General features: G+C 34.0%; 1 protein-coding gene across 1 annotated transcript in view; it reads left to right on the top strand.

Annotated features, from left to right (window-relative positions):
- Positions 1-20,241, top strand: part of LOC128997988 (uncharacterized protein DDB_G0283697-like) — a 78,152-nt gene extending 57,911 nt beyond the window's left edge. The window contains exons 3-8 of the mRNA XM_054423882.1: positions 399-435; positions 8,239-8,351; positions 11,076-11,324; positions 13,138-13,271; positions 13,957-14,195; positions 16,841-20,241. Coding sequence (XP_054279857.1) covers positions 399-435; positions 8,239-8,351; positions 11,076-11,324; positions 13,138-13,271; positions 13,957-14,195; positions 16,841-19,851 — 3,783 coding nt within the window. The 3' untranslated portion in view covers positions 19,852-20,241. The remainder of the gene's footprint in view (positions 1-398; positions 436-8,238; positions 8,352-11,075; positions 11,325-13,137; positions 13,272-13,956; positions 14,196-16,840) is intronic.
- Positions 20,242-25,570: the final 5,329 nt, after the last annotated feature.

Consider the following 25,570-nt stretch of genomic DNA (forward strand, 5'->3'; position numbering starts at 1 on the left):
ACGGGCAATTAGTAGATTTTACCATGAGATTTTTAAATTTATATTATTGAACTGTAAAACTTTCATTTTGAATACAAGGCTGTTTAAGAATAGCAAACTTGAATGAAAAACTAAAGCGTACCTGGAACACTAAATAAGCTACTTTGTAAGGAAAGAGAAATATTTATGTAAGTTAAATCTGCCAAAACCTGTAATCTGTAGACGAATGCATTTAACATGTTCAATGTGGGCCCGCTTTTGACTGCTATAAAGTAAAACAATATTAAGGATTGAGGGCTAGCTCGTATCTAAATAAAATATATTCAATATGGCTCTTCAATTTGTGTACAATGCCAATTAGAATATTACGTGTATAACTAATTGAATATAAACACTGAAATAATTTGTTTTAATTCTAGATGTACACTCAAGCAAGGCTGTGGATACTACTAGCGGGTAAGTTTGTTTTTTATAATTAAGTCTAACAAATATGTAAAACAAATTATATTGCTATATATTGTTTCTTAAATAACTCAAAAACTGTTGAGTTTACAAACATTTTACAAAAATAACTTTTCTAAGGAAATTTAATTAAAAATCGATTGACACCTTATTTTTTAGGATTGGACGAATAGCAAAACAGGTAAAAAAATTCATAATTCATAATCATCATAATTCTGTCTGTTTTTTACAGTTTTTAACTGAGATAGACCGCTGAAAGTTAGTTGCAGTGCATGCATCCAGCGGTCACGTATCACTAAAGCTGCCATATCTTACTTAATATTCGTCCAATCTTAAAAAACAAGGTGTCATTCGATTTTTTATTTAATTGCCTTAGAAAATGTATTCATGTAAGATTTCCGTAAACTAAACAGTTTTTGAGTTATTTAAGAAACACAATTTTAAATGGCCGCCATTTTGTTTTATGAATTTGTAAATTTTTCATAGTTTTTTGTAGCTTTATCTAGTTTTCATAAATGTGTGTGCAAAGTTTCAATTTTGTATCTTTAACCACTTTTAAGAAAAGAATGAATGAGTGAAAAAAAGGCGGCTGTGTGAGTAACTAAGGACTTCCGGACAATTTAAATGTGATCTTTAGATATATTTGTTAGTTAGAAAAAATGCCCTAAATTAGTGGTAGAGAGTTCCGGGACACCCTGTATTTGGTTTAATAAAGTCAATAGTTTTAATCTAAACAGATAACGTTTGAAACGTGTAAAAGATACTTTTTTAGATTGCTGTCCTCGAGCGATTCGTCATTGTGTGCAAATAAGTACAATCCCAGCACTTGCATGCGTTATAAAAATACTCTGTTATTTATATAATTATGAAACTATTATTTTATAACTCGGTTTTAAAGTCTATAGAATAAATAAAACGCTAAAAGTAAAATTATTTTGAAAACAAACTAGACCAAAAGACCATCAAATGTTACATCTTTGTACAAAATATAAAATGAAATAAATTTTATGACACTACTATATACTGCATTTTACATGTTCTACGCGATATAGTCTATTTGATTTCTGGGGCAATTGATAATTAATTCTTGGGTTGTACTTAGAGTACTACGGATGTTTTAAGAATGATTTAGAATCCATCTCATGTTTTCACCGGCTGTTTTCACGAACGATTTATAATTTTAAAATAGTATATTTCACCAACAGGTCCTAAAATTACTTTCCAAAAAGAGCCATAGTTTTCTGGCCAAGGTGAAATAGAGGTCGGAAAATTAGAGAGGGTTGAAAAAGCTATGTGGCGAACCTAGGCCTATATTTTGTACTGCACTATTTTCTACGCTAACTAAGTAACAAAAGGTAAATTTATCACACTGTTAACCCTTATAAATAAGGTTCCAAAATGCTCTCCATGTTGATGTGTTAAAACCAAATATTATATGAACAGCTGTTACCATGTCAAGATGCAATATAACACCACAAACACAATAATTCAAATTCAAATTACTGTTACATTTTAACATTTCAAATTGTCTTAATGTTACTCAGGCACACTTCCCTCCGGTTTATTGTTTTATTTCTCGTTATTTTACCAACATTAAATTACCACAACAGCTCATAAAACGATTATTTGCAAACTGTACTGAGGCCTGTCCTCTGATAATATTACTTAAGATAAAGAGTGAAGCGCATAATTTGAGATTTATTATAAAATGTAAGACATTTCACTCAGGCGTAAACGAATATTAAATTCACTTGAAAATTATTCAGATGTTGAAATAGGATAACAATTCTTCTTGTATCCAACGTCCATAAGAACAATTAACTACACAGTCAACGAAGTAAAGCCTTTAAAAAATGATTAAAAGATTTAAATCCCCCCAAGAATCAATGGATTTATTTAAGTGATAATGCTGCGGCCCCCTTGGGTCTAGCCTGAAGTAAAATAGAAAACAATCCCGGACCAGAACATAGAAAAGTGCACATTATATTACTTGAACATTGATACAGTATACCCAGTTTTCGTAATATTTTTTACAGTTTTAACAACACATTTTACGTTACCTGTTCTTGTAGAGGGTTAACAAACTTAAAGCGTAGCGTGACATCTTCAAAGAGTAATTTCTTATACAATTTATATTTACTTGTGTTTTGTTTGGCACGAAGGCAAAGTCTGTAAGAGTTATTAATGATTCAATTGTATTTTCTGAAAAAGAAACATCTAAATAAACAAATGCGAGATTTATAGTCTGTTTCAGCTTTACCCAGATCACCTTGGTATTTGTGAGACAGGTGCTGGGCTGTTGACCTTTACATGTGACCTCACTACAGGTTTAAAGTTATTACCCGTAGACTGGAACCAAGCTGTATTCGTGAACATTTTTATGACAATGATTGTTCACTATCTTAACCAATATTTAACTCTTTTCTAGAACATGACAGCCACGCTAATAGCACTAATAATGTTTTTTAAGTTACCGTTAATCCGTTAATCATAGTACCTGTGTAAACAACCAGCTAGTTTTTCATTACTATCAAATGGTCTTGTTGTTTGTAGCTATTTGACATTTTAATAAAGTTCCATTATATGGCATATACACCATCATTTTTTGGACATCTGCTTCGACTCAGGAGACAGGCAAAAACAAAACTTAATCCCCACCCTGCGATATGGTGAAAAGTCAACAATTAGTAGGGATTAAAAGGGTAGAAATAGCAAAAGAAAAACACCACGGCTTGACCAGGTAGATGGGGGGAATCGGGAAACGTGTATCCCCCATTTCTTTCCAGTTTATTGCAAATAGAAAAAATAATAATGTAAAATCGTTTTTTGTTTCGGTCCTTTTAACAGGGACGAAAAAGTGTTTGGATTCAAAAATCTAGGTAGTGAAGGCATTTAAGGGTCATGTAAAATTCTGTTGATGTAAATTTTGAACAGTTGGCAAACAACAAACAAAACTAAAATTTGACAATACTGATCATGATGATATACTGTTATTTATTGTGATACTTTTGATCATAATTTGAGTACGGTAGGCCATGGTAGGCTAATAACGGGCACGCGGGTACCTTTTTATCCTCTTTATTAACAAATATAGAAAACCGTAATTAGTGCCTGCTATGATAATAGGATTTGTTAATTTATTTTTTAACCAAACAGTGTGTGTTTTGAAAGTTTAGTAGGATTTTCAAATACTCCAAATTGAATGAAAAATAATCTTTTTGATTATTTCCCTCTATGGATCAAGCGTTAAATAACCGATCATGGTAGAATAGAGCCACGAGTTGTGGAACGGTTTCAACAGTAGATAAACCCAGTAAAAGGAGATTGGCTACCCAATTAAGAGCTACAAATATGTGAAACAGTCGATTGGTCTGGTCGACCGACGCGGCGGTTTCAACATCGCTCGCTAGTTTCCGTGTTTCGGCGTTTTAACAACATTCCAGTTTTGTTGCATTTGTCGGACGATTTTGCCTCTCAAGTTGTGTAATTCTAAACTAGCCTCAACTATTATGAAAGTAATGCATACCCGAAGCAACGTGATATCGAGTTAGTGAGTATTGCTTCATTGCTTGCACACCCGGGTAAAAAAGGAATTGAAATTCCTTTGTTAAACAAGAGGCAATCGTGTTACGTTCAGCCTAATGAGTGAATATGGGAAATGAGATCTGTAAAATTACTTATATTACTTTATTCTTCAACATGTTGTTGCGACTATCGAAAACTATAAAATTTTCTCCTTGTTAAGTTCACTGAAATAATTCTACCTAATCAGAAACACTAAAAGCACCAGTTAGGCCTGATTTATTATATTCCTTATAAATACCATTGCTTATAACACAGGACATCTACTTGTAGCCACCTGAGCCACCTCCGGTGTAAATACAATACAGTAGTTAAAAATTAAATGAGTACTTGGGAGCACTGCTACGACGTCCACACAAACGTAGTTTTTCTTTCTTCATAAGCCTGTCATGAAACGGAGAAATTTACCAAATGTTTTCTAATAAATAGGCGTGGAGTAGTATTGTAATGTAGCAACTTCCCGTATTTGCGCTATGAATTCGGGACTATTTTACGGATTGTCAATTGTTTCCCTGAAACCTGTCAAACTAGGATCTAGGTCTCATTTGGGACTACCCAAACGGCATAATGTAAACGACGATACTTGATGACTGTAATGTTTCATGTAACTAATACCATAGAACCACCTCTGTCTGGAACAAAGTATAGACAATACAGTTTGAAGCTCAACCGCGAAGTAACTAAACTACTTAAAAACATGCAGTGCATTAAAATGTTGGAAGTGAGGTATTCTGTGCTAATACTTATTCATATTATACATGTAGCTCTCAAATTCAAGTTTCCCTGTATAAAACAATGAAATTTGTACGTTATATCATAGTTATTGTTCATAGTTGTTATTATATTTATTTAGAATTTAGGTTATAGCCTCAGTTACATGTGTGTAGTTACATCCGTAGTTTGGACAAGTGTAATCCAAGCTATCTTTCTTTCCCCAGGAGCATGTATTGATTAGTAAAAACATATTATTCCTAATACAATACAGTATAGTAAGAAATTTTTTTAAGGGTTATGAAGTGCAACGAAAACAACAAAAAAGTGTTTGGATTAAAAAATATTGATATAATTCAAACAGCTCGTAAATTTTACGCGAAGATTTTTTACTAGGGCAATTCACTTTTTTATCAGAATTCAATTTAATATGTGTCAATAAACAGAGCCTTAAGTAAGTTTGTTTGTGTTACAAAATCTACCATTAAATTGTTACATTTATTCAATATTGAAATATAAACAATCTATGTGGACAAGCTAACACATTTAATGTTGTGCTTATTAAAACTAACATTTGCCACTTGAATTATGTTGGGACGTTTTAAAACATCACTATGTGTGATTGTTTTTGAATTTTTTGGCGATTAATGGAGCTGGAAAATTCATCAAATTTGTCTGGACTGAGTGATGATGATAACTTTCATTTAAACTTTACTATAACTTCATTTAGGGTTCATTGAGCACTAGAGGGTTTTGGGACGTCTACAAAATTTCCTCAAAAAGCCCCGGAGTACATTTTATTTTCTGACCATTGCAGACGATAGTCTATCGGAATAGTCCTAAATAATATACTCTTTCAAGCAAATAACTACTATTTTGTTCCATCGTACGACCCACAAGGAGTCTGAAGTAATCAGGAGCATATGTCGAGTAGTACATTACATTAATGGTTGGGTTGGGGGGGGGGGGGGGGGGTGATTTCCGCAAACAAGGCTTATCCACGTATACTAGGAAAGACCCGGTATGGATCATAAACATAAACAAATGACGTTTTTGGCCCGAAAGTAAACATAATGTTTACCATAATGTTTACTTTCGGGCCAAAAACGTCATTTGTTTATGTTTATGATCCATACCGGTATGTTTCTAGTAATCGTGGGTCTATCCCAGCCAAAATCACAACGGTAATAAACCCCGAACTTTAACTTGTTGTTGGGAAGCTAGAGCTGCTATTCCTTGTAATTTAAAAATGACACCGATTTGGTTAAGAATCTTGTTAGATTGGATCAGGTTTGTGGGCCTTCTCATAATAGAAACTTCTAATTTAATGTACTAATCGACCTATGCTCTAATAAAGGATTTTCTTCCGACTCCTTTTGTCGTTCCCGGTATGACGGAAAAATTATATTTGCTTCAAAAAGGAAATTTTACTAGTACATATGTGCAAAGCGTTGTGGCATTGTCTGCAATGGCCAAAAAATTAAATGCCGTTCCCGAACTTTATTAGGACCTTGCAATGTGAAACAATGTATTTGTGTACGACTACGGAGCAGGGGGCCAAGCTAAGGAATTGACTAACTTTCCAATCAATGTGACTCGCCTTCTTTTCTTTGACAGCAAAAGCTCGACACAACTGTAAGTCATGTTGCGCACAGATCTTGTAAGGTGTGCAACTCAACCCATACACAGTTGCGTATTGTATCCTGTTGTATGGTCAGTAAAAACTTAAAATTTACTGTATACTTATAAATAGGTTTCTATCTATAACATTCATGAAATGTTTAGTTACTCATTTATTCAACCAAATTACAATTATAGTCTACATACGCATACGATCCAATCCAAAACTATATCTTTGCACACAGCGCACATACAGCAAGGCTCAGTTGGTTTAAGTTAAGAATGACTCTATATTTTCCAAAGTCGATAAAACCATCATCGAAATTGAATAAAACTATATCATTCAAATAACCATTTTCAACATATCTGCTATTTTGTTAGTTTTATCGACATAGTGTCATTAATATGTGATTGGCTCCAATAGATGTAACATTACATTACAATTAGGTTTCCACACGAACACTGATCGTCGATTGTTCTGCAACTTGCTCTTAGAGATCAGACGATTTAAGAGCAATTATTTAGCAACATGGCATTTGATAAAGGCTATAAAAAAACAGAAGTCGACCTTGGCCTTGAATGAAAACAGTAACGGTACACGAGATGTGACAGCACAGCTAGATATTGCCGCCGGCTCTTGGTCTTCCATTGACACAATCTATGACGAAACTGCTCTCAGCCTCACCTATTGTTCTGCCATCATATCGTCAGCAATTGACCTTCTACCTTCATGACAAATCGATTTCCTCTCTACTTTGTTCTGGCATTCTGGGACGATCTTTAGAGTCCGGCGTGGTTTTGATCTAATAATGGATATAGGTACAATTCTGAGGTAGCCATAGTACGTTTGTTCTGGTGAGCTAATCGATCCAAAAGGGAATTTGTTGCTATCAACCCCAACTTCGCATTAAAACAAGATTTTCACAGGATCAACATTCGAGACTTAGTGCATAGTCTACTGTACTTTCATGGTTTATCGCAAATATAAATCACAACACATTTTATAACTGTTTCTATTCCACACTGAAAAACTAACAAATAGTGGATTAGGGATGGGAACAATAATACTAAAGTATAACTGGCACTAGAAGCTCAACAACTGTCTGACCCATGAACAAGTCCACTCGCCCATGACTACAAGCTATCCTCTAGCATATGTAGCTAATTGATCGAACTTGCTATGCTACTCCTCGTATTGTACAACTCTTACATACTGCATGTAACAAGAGTGTTAATACTGGTATATGTAGTCCTCGCCACCCTAACTTGAGACAGCCCAAGGCTGCGTATATCTAGTGCCGCCTTGGACTGCCTCAAGTTAGGGTGGCGAGGACTATAGTATGGATACTGTAACAGTGACAACATAACTGTAGACCCTTTCAGATAGTCAGTCTGAAATAAAGGTTCTGTGTGGAGGAGGAATGGTGTGGTTCATCATGGATTGGGTAAAGAATTATTTGAGGCCGCAAGCATGGTGGAATTTCTTAAGAAACTAACAAAAACCTGTAGGAAGAAATGGATCCCAATAGTCAATACCACAGTAAAGTAAACATATCAGTCATCTTATTCTAGGTATGATGACTGCACATATGGAATACAAAGGATAAAAAAACCTTGCACCAATAAGACCTATGCCAATTCTGTGAGGTAGAGGCAAAAACTGTGAAGAATGGCAGTGTTGTCTCAAGCTTCGGTTGTGTTGTGGGGTGGGAAGACTGAAATTCTTGATTAACATACAGAACCAAGACCCGATGATAAATTAAAAAAAATACATCCAACCAATGTAAAGCATCATTATTATGAAATAGAGATCAGAAGGTGTTACTTCAACTTTTTTAGGTTAAAGTGGTGTTGGACAGTAATATGATGTATTTCTGATTGCAGGAGTGGCAGTTCTGCTGGGCCAATCGGAGAGTTTGCGGGGTTCAGCTCTTGTAGCAGAGTTGAAGGCTAAAGCAAAGGCTGCTCTACTCAACCCCACTGAAATTGTGGAGGAGGTATGTGCCAAACACAATATTAAGATATTGTTGCCTCTTTAACATTTTTACTGCCCAAGGGCATGTGCAGGAGTTTTCTTTTTCAGGGGGGCCAAACTTGTATCTTGTGTTCTAAAATAAAAAGTTACCCATTTTAAATAATACATAATGGATTTCATTCATAATTGTATACAGTGTGAATAGTTTAAATTGGTTGCCATCATGACATCGTTTATGTGTAAATTTACTTTCTTAAGCCTTTACAATATATAAGTGTAAATACATCAAGAAGTGTTAAAAGGTGTATTATGTTATATTGTATTCCTAAATCTGTTTAAACAAAACTGAAGTTTACAAATGTCAGAGCAAGCAATTTTTCAGAATTTGAGTCATGTTCTTCTGTCTGTTATTCAGTAGTTTCCACAGTTGTTTGTCCCTACCTACACTGTTTTAGAAGTCAAATTCTTCATTTATAGAGCACATACTGAAAGGTGCAAATAAAAACTTAACTAGTACCGTACCTAAAATTAACAAACTTGCTTTTATGGAAATTAAGAGAAAAATAAGCAATAGGTTTTCATAAAAAAAATTGAAATCAATTTTAATTCCTTGCGGGGGGGGGGGGGGTTGGAAAAGAATTCATGGATTTTCCTATCAGATAATTATTCAGTTTCATTTATAATTTTGTTATATTATTTTCTTCATTTTTAATATTAATGTAATCAGGAAAGCTTTAAGAATTTCTGAGCTACATAAGTTGTTTTTTCATGCAGTGGAATGACGAATTTGTTATGTCTAGTTTTGTACGAGAGGCTTTAACAGTTAAAGTTATCTAAATAGTGGTATGCAATAGTAAATGTATCTAATATACAGGGTGGTAAAAAAGTCCCAGGACAGTCAAATATTTTAAAAAAATAATGTAGATAGAGCTACAATAATTGGTACAAAGTTACAGGGCATAAAACTCTATTATAACACATATTCAGTGATCCAATAACTCTTCAGGGGGACGGCCCACAAGGAGTCGGAAGAAAATCTTAAGTTGAAGCATAGGTTAATATGCACTTCAAATTAAAGGTCTTTTTTAGTAGAATACAATGTCGCAAACCGCACTTCAAAAGGTTGATCCTGCGCAAAATGGCAGATGTTCAAAGATTTCTCGGATCCGCCACTTTGAATCTTTGAACGACTAAAATTTTTTACCCAGGCATTCTTTTGAGCTTGAATTTACGGCATCGTGATCTACTAGTGAAGACCTTTAAGGGGAGTCCAAGTCGAATTTTTAAAATTTTTTTCAATTTTTACTTTTTATGTTCTTTTTATAGCACAGTTTTTCTTCTTAAAAATGGTATACTTACATTTTTGATTACTAACCTAGAAATGTATGAAAAAATATATTTTCCATAACATTGCAGTGACGTTTTAAAGGTAAAACTAGTAGACCCTTGGTTGACCCTTGGAGGCTTTTCTTGCCGATTTCCGCAACTTTACTTTTTTAAACTTTAATGTCATTTTTTTCAGGACTGGTAATACATACAGCTGTGAAATTTTTACCATGTAGTCTTAGTGACTTATTCTAAACACAGACATAAGGAATTCATTATATCTTTAGTAGAAGCATGTAAAAAAAAAAAAAAATTTTATTTTTGAAACAAATTTTTGTTAAATCTATAAAAACCCATACAATAGTTATTTTTAATTTTAAATGAAAAATCATGTTTCTGTGTCTAGTTAATTAGTTAATATAAAAGTATACCAAGTTTCACTATCCTACCTATTCTAACTCCTGAGAAAAGTGACATTTAGTTAACATTACTAAAGATAGGACCTCGGACTCCCCTTAATTTGATGTGCATATCGACCTATGCTTACGTTAACAATTTTCTTCCAATTCCTAGGGCTGTGCCCCCGGATGAGTAAGCGTATAATAGCAATGTAAATTAAATGAATCTTTGAACAACTGTCATTTTGCGCAGGATCAACCTATTGAAGTGCGGTTTGCGGTATTGTATTATACTAAAAAATACCTTTAATTTGATGTGCATATTGACCTATGCTTCAGTTTAAGATTTTCTTCCGACTCTTTGTGGGCCGTCCCCCTGAAGAGTTATTGGATCACTGAATAAGTGTTAAAATAGAGTTTTATGCCCTGTAACTTTGTACCAAGTATTGTAGCTCTATCTGCATTATTTTTTAAAATATTTAACTGTCCTGGGACTTTTTTACCACCCTGTATACTCTCCACAAACTGTTAATAATACCTAACTCGTTCAATTTATCTTTTGACATTTTATTTGTAACTTGCACCAGATTCGTCATTGTAATACCCCAATTTCATTATCCCCCCAAGTTCATTATCATGGCCCTTTTTCCCAGCTCTAGTAAACCATCCTTATTTTTGTGGTTGAACCATAAAGGCATAACCTATAAGCTAAATTAGAATAAATATTTGGGAAACATATTTTTAAATGTTTTTTTTTTTTTAGAATGATATCCTAGAAAGGAAGTAAGTTAGTCTTGAACTTAATTTTTGAAAAATGTTTCTACATTTAAATTATGGCCTGGATCTATATGATTAGATGGAGAAACTGGGTTGCGAATTTGGGGAAATTGACAATTTAAATTTGTCTCCCACTTAAGATATGAAACACATGTAATCACATTGAAACAAAATATAAACAGGTCCAGAGATACCTCTACTCTTTATTCTAGTGCAATATCACATTTTTTAAACTGATGTTTCAGGTAGTGACAGTAGAGACAGATGAAGCTGGCAACGCTACATCTCCCACTAATGTCACCATCACCAAACCCAAGAGCCTGCTCACAGGAAACCCACAGAAAGACTACATATATGACCCCAACCTTCCCAGGGAGCTCAATGGTTATAACCTTTCCAGTTACCCTTTCTACAACGGGGTCCCAGCAGACATTGATTTCAAATGTGACGATCTCCATGATGGATTTTACGCCAGTGTGCCACACAAGTGTCAGGTTATTATGTTGACTTATTTAAATAGTATATTTCCTACTTAAATTACTTTTTTTGACACAAGATCATCTAGTTAAACGAGAAAAGTGAGGATTGGCCAGTGTGATATACTATGTTTCCTAATATACTGAACCTTTCTTTAAGCTAATATACTCTCAAAATCTTCCACTTTGTACCTTTAAAAATTAGCCTTAAAATGGTTTCCATCTACTCCCAGTTTTGACATTAAATATATTTACTGTTCTTTACATGCATTATAGGTATTAATCCCCCAACAGAACAGAAAACCTAACAGGATAAACAGGATAATAAAGACACAGAGGAAATTATTCACTACCGGTAACAAAAATGTACAGCTGCTGATATCCTCAGCTCCAGTTCATTATTTTTTGCTGTAGGTATAAAAAGAACTGCTTAAGCCCCGCAATGTATGTATTGAAAACAGCTGCGGAAAGTAAATAAAAGAAACGTCTTATAACACTTAAAACATATATTTACGCTTATACTGTTACTCACAAGACGGTAAATATACAAAAAAGATGGTAAGTGGTGATCGATTTCGATTGGACACTCCAATCGAAATCGATCACCACTTACCATCTTTTTTGTATATTTACCGTCTTGTGAGTAACAGTATAAGCGTAAATATATGTTTTAAGTGTTATAAGACGTTTCTTTTATTTACTTTCCGTAAATTTAATAACACGTACAATGCTGATCAAGAAGTTATTTGAAAACAGCTGTCTTTGCTACAGCGTAAAGAAAAACTAACCGAATTATTAACCTGCACACCATTCAGGATCAACCGCTATCAAAAGTTAAGAGTTGCAAAATAAGATTTTTACGAGTATTGCAAAATTGTAAGATTTATGTACCATATAATGATTTTAATGAACATTTAATTTAAATGCATCACATAATGCTCATAAAAGTTTCATTATGAAGAGAAGTGTAGAATACTGTGCAATATGTTAACTCGAACTGTAAGGAGAGGAATTATTGGGGTAGAGTTTAGGCAACTCATACAGTTTTGTTTGAGCTGCAGACATCCTGTCCGCAGCGCCATGTAGCGAATGTTCTTCTGTTCTTATTATTATTAAAGTAGGCTGTGGTGAATATATATTTAAATAAAACAAACATCTTCAATTAACTCAAAGCTGCCATCTTTATTAAACCCAAAATTGAAAAAGGAAGAGACTCACAGGCGAGGCTCCCCCACTACTGATAGTTACAGTTGTGCCAATACAGCAAAATATAAAAATACAATTAAGTTTAGATTAGAAATGAGTACTTAAAACAGTTGGCAATGGTATTCTTGTAGTAAGGTGGACATTTTAATTTTTCATCTGCAGTTAAAAACTAACAAAATGTGATTTGTTGTTCTGTTAATTATTATTTAGCTATATTGTACATTAAAAAGGACCTGATTTTATGTTTTCATAGATGGAAAGTTAAAATGTATCAATTACAGTGACGGTTAAGAATAAGAATAAGAATAAGAATGCTTTATTGCCGTTACACTAGTTTACATGCATAGCACAGTCAAGGAAATGTCTTAGAACAAAAGGTTTTAACTTAGGTTTAATTTAACATAATTTCTTATTGATTTATCCTTTATGAACTAGTAGAAATGTTCAACATTATCAATTGAACAGAACTAAATGACATAAAAGGTTGTTAAACAAAAATGTACTATTAATTTGTATTGACGTTGCAGGTTTACCACCACTGTTTGTTTGGCACAAGGTATGATTTTCTCTGTGCCAACTACACAGCTTTTGACCAATGTACCATTAACTTGTATTGACATTGCAGGTTTACCACCACTGTTTGTTTGGCACAAGGTATGATTTTCTCTGTGCCAACTACACAGCTTTTGACCAAAGGACATTCATATGTCACTTTGTGTCAGAAGTGGATTGTGACAATTCGCCCAAATTTTTCCAAAGGTAACTATCAATATTTTCTCTCCCGCAGATCTCTAATTTATATAAATGAAACACCTAATAGACCAATGTAAACAGCTATATTCTACCAATAAAAATGCTAACTAATTCCATGGTGTTTATAGGGCAAAAATGGGGGTTTCCCATTTTTACCATCAAAACATAAAACTTTGCAATGTTTTCCTAAACCATTTTGTAGAGCTTTAAAAACAAATAATTTAGTATATTGAAGTTGTTGTACGCTAAATGGTTACAAGTACGGAGAAAAGTTTAAATACTGTAAATTTAAAATGTTCATACTATTCTAATAGAGAATAAATAAGTAAACTGTTGTAGATTGCTTGTTTATAGATATATGTTTGGTCAAATTTGGCAGTTTTTTGCATTTCATACTAATATATTGAAATTTTATTACAAACACACTTTATTACCTTCCCTTTAGCAGCAAACCTACAGAATAACTCTGACATTTTCAAAGAAATATTTTAGTAAACCCGTAAAACCGAATCATCCAAATCAAAATTTGATTAGTCTGCGGGTTCGCTGGGACGCGGGTACAGTAGAGCCCCTCTTAACTGACCCTAACGGGTCCGGACCTAGGTCGGATAACTCAAAGGGTTGGTTAAAATGGGCAATCCCTAAAATCTGGAATAACTTAGGTTAAATAAGGTTCATTATTGTTTTCCAGGAATGAAGCTCTTTACAAGGCTGCGTCAACCTCTCCTCCTATAGTGATCACAACTACTACCACAACAACAACACCCGCGCCAACAACACCAGCTCAGCGGCCATGGCGCAGACGACCCTACCGCAGGCGCCGGCCTGTCTACGAGTACTACTATGATGATCAGTACGAAGATGAGGAGTATTATGATGATGAACCTCCTCCTCCTCGCAGAAAAAACAATCGGAAACACCGTCCTCAAGGTAGCTACAGCATCGTTTAGAGAGCTGAGTAGATAGTGCTTAGCTGGTCCGAAAAGTTGCTGGTTCAATCCTGAAAGAGTCCTGGACCTAACTGTCTTTGATCATGAGGCTTTCAATAAATAAACCTGTTTAAAGGACCAGCTTATCTTATTCAGTGACGAGTTCTCATATCATTTTTTCAATACTTATTAGTCTTCAGGGTCTGATTTAGCTTTTGGGCACCCCTAGGCCCAATATTTTTTCCTACCATAAAGTCTGGTCAAAGTTACTTTTCTAAAAACCTTTATTCCGACAAACCACCATATCAGGCACCACTCCACGATGTAATTTCATCATTGCAAGTTCTTTAAACAAATTTTTACTTAGATCTGGGTGTAACAAATGCCATCTTAAAACACTTTAAGCAATTTTGTGTATTAAATAGTCACATTTTCAACCGGCAACAAACCACAGCCATTGCTGCTGTCGCAGTGGCTTCAAATTTCAGGTCAACAAACATGAACTCCGTACAGTATGTGATACTGCATCTAGATTATATTCGCAAATCAAAACAAAGCTATTGACCAACAATACCAATCCGTAGGCCTAAGCCAGAATGACAGAAATTGAATGAAAGAAAAATGACACTATGGAGAGTAATGCATTTTTCTATCTAACTCAGACTAATATATTTTCTCCTAATTTTAATGACGAACTCGTTGAGGTGGCGTAGTTTGGGCCGCTGACGCTAATCTGCAATAGCGCTCTTTATTTCATTTCAAACAATCTTTATTCATTTAGCACATATTTACAGTACATTGAACAGTGTCCATAAGTGATTCATATTAGAACAAACTGTTTTCTAACTTATTTCTACTATTTCTTACCATAAAAAAGAAGGCAATTTATACTATTACAATAGAAATTCTCAGCACAATCATGAATAAAATAAGAAAGAAGTCAAATAATTTTATTTTATTTACATCAAACATACCGATTCAAAAAGACCTATTAGAACAATAGCATAATTATTAATTAGCCTATTATTGATAATTGCATTTGTTCAATAATCTAAACATACAAAAGCCCTTCAAGTCCCAGAAGGTTTTGAATTAAACTCTGGACCAAGAAATTCTTGTATATCATATAATTATTCTTGTGGCATATAGTTATTATAAAATCTTTAAGTTTCCTTTTTAATATTCTTGGATTCGGCTCTTGTCTTAAGGTTAATGGTGATTTGGAAAAAAATAATGTGCCAGCATAAGTAGGTTTCTTTTTAAATAGTTCCAAATTATGTTTGGGTATTGCAATATTATTCCTATTTCTAGTATTATACTCATGAGTACTTCCTAATGGTTTTTATAGTATGTTCCCTTTCCTTGAAGTGGATGATAGTTTGATATATATACATCCCATAAACTGTCATTATTTTAAGTGAAATTAAATATTCTTTTACATCTGTTTTTTGTTGAAGTTTCAATATACGCCTCACCGCTTTTTTCGATATTTAAGAATTGTATACATATTATTTAAGCTTGTACAACCATATAAGGAGATGCCATAAGATATTATTGAATGTATATATATGAAAAATAAACTAGTTTTAAGGTTTCAGTTTCACAGAAATACTGCAATCTGCTAAGGGCAAAAACACCTGAAGATATTTTAGCAATTAATTCTTGTACATGGGAGTTCCAGTTTAGATTTTGATCTATTGTTAGACCTAAAAATTTAGTTTAGTTTGTTTTACTAATTACTTGATTTGTTCCGATATTTAGACTATCAGATGGAATTGCAGACTGTGGGGTTTTAAAGTTGATGAAAATTGTTTTTTCTTTATTTATTGCTAAATTATTCTGAGTGAAGTAACTAGTCAAGGGGGTCATATTATTCTTAACTGATAGTTCTGTCTCACTAAACGTTTTATCTGATATTTTTAAAGTGGCATCATCAGCATATAGAACTAATTTACTTGTGCCAGTCGGTCTTCATGTAATGGTAGCCCCCAATAGTGTGTGCATTCTAGTATGAGTACGTGTATACTAAATGATAACAGTAAACAGTGTCTCGACGATTATACTGGCATGCGCATGAGCCCGAAATCACTCCATGCTATAGCGCTGAGCCAGCATGGTGACAGTGGTAAAACGATGCGTACGGCTTGAGTTAGGGAGTCCAGGAATCACTTACTAATCCAGATCTGCTTTATATTTGTTTTATTGAAGATTGGAATTTTGTTTTCAAATGAAATAACAACACCAAAATTTGCATAAATATCATTTCTGTTCACTGTAATCAATTGATGACATACTCGTAATATTCTACTTGAAACAGAATGTAGCACTATAAAAATGAAAAAAAAAAACTGTCTCATCTGTACCATACGGCACATACGTATTGCTTTAAAAATTCTATTGAAAAAGCAGTTCATAGGGAAATACATTTTTAGTGCTCTCATTTAAAATCGAAACAAATGGTTATTCCAAACAAATTATCATTAAAACATAAAATTATATTTTTCTATCTAATAATCATTTGTAGGAATAGGCTATTGATTGCCTGAAAATGGTTATTCTGTAAATGTTTATTGTAACTCTATGGGCATTGAAAATCTTGTCGAGAAATTTGAAAAATTACAAATAATTTGTTTTTGAATTTTACAGGATCTCATAATGATGAGGAAGGTGACTACTATGAAGGAGGAAGGCGTGAAAGCTCAAGGTCCGATAGCTCGCGAAGCAGCAGTTCCTCTAGAAGCGACAATTCTAGAGGGGATGGTGGAGGGGAATCTTCCAAGGAAACTAAACCAACTGTGCGTGTATCTGGACCTGCAGCTGGTACAGTATACGATCGACCAAGAGTTCCTCCTAAAATTCGTAGACCTGTTCCAATTCATGAAAGAGACAAATATGATTATACTGCAAAATCAACTGATGTAACTCCTTCTCCAACTGATAACCCGAAAAAAGGTTCAAAACCACAGAACAAGCATGAAGAAGAAGATGAAGAATATTATGACTACGAGTATGAGGAAGATTATGTAAAGCCACCACCAAAAAGAGGTAAAGGTGGAAGTGATAGTAATGAAAAAAGTAGTTCCCGACGACCGAGTGGGCGCCACAGACCAAGACAAAATACTCGTAGACGACCTGAACGATACGACGATGATTATGAAGATGATAGACCGGTAAGACCAAGAAAAAGACAACGATATGAAGAACCATCTCAGATGGGCAGAGGAAATCGAGGGGGTAATAGAGGATATTCCAGAGAAGAACCAGATCCCGTTCCAGCAGAGAGACCTGGATTTATCTCCACTAGCAGATTATCATCTGGTGGTAGGAAAAGAAATGAGGAAGATAAGCCTCAGCCTAGTAACAAAAAGACTTATACAGCACCTGTTTATGACGAGGAAGAAGAAGAAGAATATTATGATGATGAAGAAGGAGATGTTGGAGATGATGAAGAAAACAGGAGAGTGCAGAAACCCTCTACTGAAAGTATTAAGAGTAGGCATGCAGATGATTATGACTCTAATAATGGAAGAAAATCAGGTAGAAAACCGCTTGACAACACTACTACATCTAAACCACCAACAAAAAACCATGCAAATTCTCAGCCTAGAATGAAACAGCAAGAAGATGTTAAACAGTTGGAAAGTAATAAATCTAGTAAGAGACCAAAGCCTGACTCAGCTTCATTCTCAAGAGACAATGATGAATCAGGCTGTAGACGCCATAGTTGTGAAGAAGATTACTCAGATGACTCAACAGAGAACTCAAGCGAAAAAAAGTTAAAGCAAGTCAGTGCAAATGATCGAAATAATGAAAGGGATGTCCAAATTTCAGGTAATGAGAGGGAAAGGTTATTTTCCAGTAGATTTCGAGACTCTGTAAATGATTCCAAATCAAAACAACAAACCTCTGATACAACTGGCCCAGGAAGAACCCCTGCTTATCATAACCTTAGAAGCACTACGCAAAATCCTCAGTCTCAGCAGAGGTTTAAGCCGTCATTTAGAGGAAACCAAAATTCAGATGATTACTTTTCTCAAGAAGAAACAACGCCCACAAATGTAGCCTTACCATCCTCAGATTCTTCTGATGAGACTAAGGCCAACAAACATCCAAATTTCCGATCAAAAGGAAGAATCATACCCCCAACTCCACTATTAGATAATTACAAACCTGTTCAAATCACAGAGCAACCTCCTGAATCAACTAATAACAATCAGGAGCCTGACCATGAATCGACTTTAGATAGCTCATTTGATTTGAATTCTGATAAATCAGTTTCACCCAGGCCTTTTAGTGGTGGACAAAGAAGACCAGTAAAGCCTGTTACAGAAACAATGCCATTAGACGAAGAGTCAGCTTCACAAAAAACTCCCTATACAGGATTTAATTACAGGCAAGCACATCCCATAGTCGACGAAAATGAAAGACCATTCAGAAAACAAGGAAATCCAGCTCAAAACTACAGGCGCGTTAAAGTTGAACCTTCTCAGTTTGAAGCAGAAGATGGAAATCAATCAAAGCAGTCTACTGTTGGAAATAATTTCAGGAGGCCAAACAAACCAGTAGAAGAAGTTAAGCCAGAGGATATCTCTTACGATCAAGTAGGCAAGCAAGATGCAGAGGAGAATGTTGGAGAGGAGGACAACCCACCACTTACTGATAAAGCGCAGTTGGGACTAGGTAATGGTGGTGCATATAGACGTGTAAAAGTAAGTAGCAATCAATCTCCAGTTTCTGGGGGTGAGGGTTCAATGACAGCCAATGAGTCACCTCAATCTTATCAAGGAGCTCAACCTTTACCTGTCGTGAATTATAAAAGGCCTTTCATGGTAACTAGACCTTTAAGTAATTATCCAGTAGTGGTTGAAGATACCACAAAAAATAGCCTCATTGGTAATGGGGCTAATAGGAGACCAGTAAAGCAAAAGAGTCCAGCAATAGAAAGTCAATCCCAGTTAGATGACTATAACGCACCATCAGCCATTGGAGTTGGTGAAAGTTATCAAAAGGTTGAACCGAATTCAGGAATTAATGTGAGACCAGCACTAGGATACTATGTACCCAAACGTGCCAAAGTAAAAATAGAGGAAAATTCTCAAAAAGATTTAGATCAATATCCAAAGCAACTGAACCAGGCAGAGCAATTTTCCAAACAATCACCGAGAGTAGAAATTACTGCTCCCGGACCATCTGCTCCCGATACAGACATAGCAACTGTTAAGTCGATCTACAAGAACAATTATAATGGTGGACCTCCTGGTTTCACTTTGGATATACCAGAAGAAGAGTATGATGTTACATTAAATGATGCTTTACAACCATCTACATTACACCCTACAAGGAGTTTGGTGGACTATCAACAAACAAGACTAAAGCAACGAGATTACCAGACAAATATCGGACGAACCCCAGAATATCGTGGAAGAGTATCCTACCTCCTCCCTGCTGCATCACAACAGTATGTTTCCAGAGTTCAAAGTGTTTACGCCACAGAGAAACAAGAAGAAAATCCAATCACCGCAAGGTATACTAGTGAAAAAGATAACAAAAAAACAGTGCCACTGGACCAGGAAGAATATGAGGCTGTAGTGTTGACTGCTCCGTCCGACCAATGGCCTAACCAGAGGAGAAATAGACCCACCGAATGGTACTGGTAAAGTTGTCTTTCACACCCACTCTCTGGTGAAAATCGATTTTCAAGAATGAAAGTACAAAATTGTGTAAAAATGATCTTATTCATGTCATTGTAAACATATAACATGTTGTCTATTACAGGCAACAATTTTTTTTATAAAGTGTAAATTTGTTTAAAGAGATTTGATTTTGTTTTATTTATTTATTTGGTTTATGACTGAACATAAATACTCACACTATTTGACTGAATTTTGAGAAGGACTAGAGAATACATGTAATAAATGATAAAATGAAGTATTTTCAATGCTACAATGAAGACGGACATATGTTCTGTCTCTCTGACTGTGTAAAGACAGAAATCATGACTGTTTTAAGTAATTGTGACAATTAAAAATAAGTGTGTATCCTTTAAAGATTCTGTTATGATTTACCTATCCTGTCTTGCTTAGCCATACAAATAAGAACTATAGGGAACAACTGTTCAAAACTATTCAAAAATGGACTGTTGTATTTTTCTGTAAAATACAAGTATAAAATAGAATAGTATGAAATATTACAAGGTCTTATCTACTCACTGAATACAATAACAGTTTTTAATCAATAAAACCTTCTTCAAAGTGGAAAATTGAACTGTCAACATTGACCGAGTTATATTTAGGCTAAGTATAACTTAGGCCTTAAGTATAAATACCCTTTCTTAATAAACAATGGGTTTATCAGAAGAAAAAAAATTTCTGCACAACTTTATATGCTATGAAAGTACTCTTTTTGGTTGGTATGAAAATCTTTTCCCACCATCCCAAAAGTGAGGTATTTTGAGGGCAGCTTAAAACTATAAAAGTAAAGCCACAATCAAGTGACACCTCATTTTAACAGCATTTAGAATTAATAGCCACATTGTGTTGGGTTGAGATGGAAACATAGAGACCTCTAATTTTTGTTTATATTCTTTGCTTTATAAAAGGCCTTCAAGATCACTTAGTCCTAAGACCTTTAAGTCATTTGATGGGGCTTAAAAGTTAAACATTTTAAGCTGCCCCTAAAACCCCAATTTGGAGTCCCGGGCAAAATTGTCACAACCAAAAAAATTGGACTTCTATGCCATAAAGGTGTGCAGTTTCCTGGTCAGTGCTGGATTTACAACTAGGATGAGTAGACCGCAAGCAAAAGGGGGCGGTAGCGTTTTGTATACAAAATCTTTTTAACAAAAATAGATTTTTTATTTCTTCAAAATTGCAGTTTACGATGATGATACCTCTGTGATCGCAGAAAATGTTCACAAATTCGCCGCGATCACGGAAAGTTCCATTTACTAGGGCGGGGCACGCTCTGGTTAATTTGGACTAGGGCTGCAAGTACCATAAATCTTGTATTGTTGGTGTAACCATGTGTAATCCATTAACAAGTTAGGAGGGGTATCCATACTTTTGCCTCGCAAAAAATTGAGAGGATTAAATTTACAAAGGGGGGGATTTACTTGAAGTTAAAACTAGGGTGTAATTTCTGGTCTGTAGTGGGAATAGGATACTAGATTTTTCATCACTGATATGGAGCACAGAAATTGACACCCATGGATGTTTTTCATATTTTTGTGCATAATATCTCCAATAAGTTGTAAAGTGCGAAACTATTATTTTCTATATTAAAATTCACAATATGAGTTTATGAAAAAAATTATGATGGGTGACAGAAGTAACCATAATGGGTGTTGCTCACTTTATAAAGATACTGTGTGGTAGTGGACATAGCAGGTATATAAGCTAAACCTAAGTGATATCAATAGAGGAACGAACAAATAACAAAAGATATACAAAGAGCAAACTGTAAAAGTAAAACTGATATGTTTGATAAAAAATCAACGATAGGAAAGAATCACCCAACTGTATGTAACAGACAGTAATAATTGAGTTTGAGTCTTCAGTAAAACAAATACAATGGAAAACATACAATGTTACCAGAAGAAACCGTTATGTTTTTAATGAATTTCCCATTTAGGGAATAACCTATTACCGTAGGTCTCATGGTAAGACCTTGTCTGAATTACTTTTTTGTTTAGAGGCTCCCAGAGGCCAAAAACACCCTCCGTTCAAATTTATATATATGTCTTTAGCATGTCCATTAGCATGATAACTTCAGTAAAAATGATACGATTTTGATGAAATTTGGTATATAGCCTATGTATACCATGTTTGTTCGAACGAGTTCGCAAACCAACATGATCAGACAATAGGAACGAGGGTTTATGGGGTAGAAATTGGGTTTTCCCATTTTTTACCTTAAAATCATAAAATTTCACAATTTCATTCCAAACAATTTTGTTGAAACAGCCGTTCCCAAACTATGGGTCGCGACCCACTGGTGGGTCATGGGAGCAATATTGTTGGGTCGCAAAGAGACCATAATAAAAGATGTGTTTTTTTATTGGAGCTCTGGAATACTGGAACAGCCTCTTGTCACAGAAAACATATTACTATAACCCAGAATGCCAACCGCATGGTAAAAAGCATTAAGTGTTTTGAGAGAGCTTTGCCTGTCAATCGTAGGCAGCGCCACCAGCGTTGCCATGCACTCAGCATAGCAACGCTGGTGGCGCTGCCTACGATTGACAGGCAAAGCTCTCTCAAAACACTTAATGCTTTTTACCATGCGGTTGGCATTCTGGGTTATAGTAGTATGTTTTCTATGCTCTTGTGCACCAGAATAGTACCGAGAGGGTAAGAAGGGCAGGGCTGGCTGTACCTAATGTATTCATTAATTTTTGTTCGAATATTCACTGTTTATTGTGATTGACTTTTTTAGCTTTCAACTGGGAATTTTTAATACTAATTGTTCAGGAAATTTTTATTCCCAATTTTAAGTGTGGATTTAAATAGTTTTTGGGTGTTTTGGACATGAATATTGTGAATATTTGCTCTAATATTGTGATAAAGGAACATGTATTCAATGTTTTGCGACCAAAAATTTACAAAATTGCCACAATATGCAAAGGGCCAATCTACTCAATTATATATAAATTTTTCTGGTAAACAGAAAACTTGTTTATTGTTACCACGTAAAATGTATTTAAATTAGCTTATACAGTAGAACCTTGGTAACACGACTCTCATGGGTATTATCAAATAAGTCTTGTTATCAAGGTTGACTTCTTATCAAGGTTTGCAATAACATGTACCTAATTAAAGGGTAAAATAAATTCTCTAGAGAGTTTGAAAATGACACTGGTTATCAAGGGTGACTTGTTATCGAGGGTCTTGTTATCAAGGTTCCACTTTAAATTTGCGTTTCAACAAAATCAGATAATCCACGTCAGATATATTTAAGCTCAAACTCAAGTGCACATATTTATTTCCCCGACAGTAGTCCATTTGTTTTTGGCTGATTCTTTACAACATGTAGATTACCATGATGTTACTACGAATGTGGATGATGATTACGAGGCCTTTGTGGTCGTTGGAGATGAGAACGTTAGTGCCGCGATTACCAAAAACAGTTAATGTGAATTTGGGATAGATAAACAATATATCAAATTGACTTAACAACTTGTAAATATATGAAAGGTACTTTTATAATCCTAACTTTTCTAAACTAGAGTTTATGTAGTTGAATCCACGAAGGAAGACAACAGGAAGGCTTGATTAAATTGTTAACAATTAACCTCATGTTAAACATTTTCTGACTGATGATTTATAAGGGGTTAGTGTCATTATAATTTAAAGATTTGTTTACGATTTGTTCATGTTTACTATTACAAAAGATTTTTCAATTATCTTTATCTTTTAGAAATACTATATCGTATATTGTTTATTTTGAGTCTAACTTTGGGTACGCTACATTTATATTAGTAAGTTTACTGGGCCCAAAAACTTCTGCAGACTCCTATTTTACTGAAATCCAAAGAAAATTAAAGATATTTTATGATATATTTATTCTTAACTTTTAATTTTTTACTGAAGAGCTATAAAAAATTGATTATTAACTATAGATATAAATGTTTTAAACCACGAGGAGAGGAGTACCAATATACCAAAAAGGATTACCAAATTAGGAGTACCAATAAATTGTATCAATTCAGGATCGAAAAGACCTAATTGAGTCGTTAAATATGTATTTGTGTGAGATGGCATCCTCTTTAAAAACTAAATACTGAAATAGGCTACATCTGTTTATAGGCAAAAATGCCTCAGTAGTTGTCAACATTCAATCCAGATGGTCTCTTGTAAATAGAAGGCCTAAACTTCAGTTTTAAATAATTTAAAATTTTCAAACCATAGTGTTTTGGACTAGAAATTGTATTTTGAATAACGTCGTCCTTACGATTCCCATTTAGTTGTATGTTTCTCAATATGCATGATTACCTGTATTAATAAATTTATAATAATAAATAATTATAGCCTAATAATATAATTATTTTATAAGTGGGTCGCAAGAAAAACTCCAAGGTGGTGGTGGGTCACCAGACAAAAAAGTTTGGGAACCACTCTGTAGAGCTTAAAAAAAGAAATAACTTTAATTAAAGCGTTTGTATGCCTAAAGGTTAAAAAATTGTAAATTTAAAATTCCCATGTTTTTTATGTATAATAAATAAACTCTTGTAGTTTGCTTATGGATATATTTTGATCAAATTTAGCAATTGTGTTTCATACTAAGCTATCAAAATTTCAATAAAAAAACCTCATTATCTAACTTGTAGCAGCAAACCAAAGTATTCATTAAAATTTTAGTAATTTAAAATTAAAATTATTTAAATAAGAAAAAAAATCTGACAATTTAAAGGAAATATTTTAGTGGAAATCCAGCCAGGTAAATGGAAATTCACTTGGTCTTCAGGTTTGCTGTAGCAGGGGTATTTATATTGTTGTAAAGACAAGTTATACACAACATACATTCAGTATTATACATATTTTGTATTTTAATTTCGGTGTTTACGTAATAGGGCTGCTGATATATTAAATTGTAGTAAATAAGTAGGGTACAACTGAGCACCCTGAATATTATATTTAAAAAAATAAAAATATATAATATTCAGGGTGCTCAGTTGTACTTATTTACTACACTAATTTAACATATTTTGTAACCACAGAAATGAATAGAGAGAACTTTTGCCTGTTTCATTATTCCATGATATATCTCACATTATCAATAAATAGTCCAAATCCACTTCTTGTATTAGTCTTACATCTTGCAATCACTTAGTGCATACATCAATTAGATTATTTGGTTGGTTAATTAATATGAAAACTGAAAGGAAATTACTTAGTAACGAGTTTCTTCCTAAGATTGTTATATATTAATTATAAGAACACAGCAGGTATGATGGTGAGTAAAAATATTATTCGTCTATTTTATTATTTGTAATAGTCAAAAGACATGAATTTTTAATAGAATTTTCAATGTTTACTTTTACTGTAAACTTAATCCTACAAACTTTTAGTTTTCAATTTAAAATATTTTTTGTGCTATGATAAATTCATAAACATTGTAACAGAACTTGATACAAAATAAAGATACAATAAATAATATAGTTTATTTCACGTCAAACACTGATTTTTAACACATCATATTCTTTTGAAATGTTTAAATAATATACAGTACATCAGGTCACTAATATCTTGAACTATGCCTTCTTCTTTTACATGGAATGTCTGTTGAACACAAATGAACTCCAAGATGATCATGATTAGACAGAACAGTATCATCATTGCTTGAGCAGATAAGGTACTTTAGTCAGTCCTGAATGGTTAT

The sequence above is a fragment of the Macrosteles quadrilineatus genome, unplaced genomic scaffold (genome assembly GCF_028750875.1).
Source record: "Macrosteles quadrilineatus isolate MER2022 unplaced genomic scaffold, UCM_ALF_1.0 Scaffold_7__1_contigs__length_78375512, whole genome shotgun sequence".
Classification (NCBI taxonomy): domain Eukaryota; kingdom Metazoa; phylum Arthropoda; class Insecta; order Hemiptera; family Cicadellidae; genus Macrosteles; species Macrosteles quadrilineatus.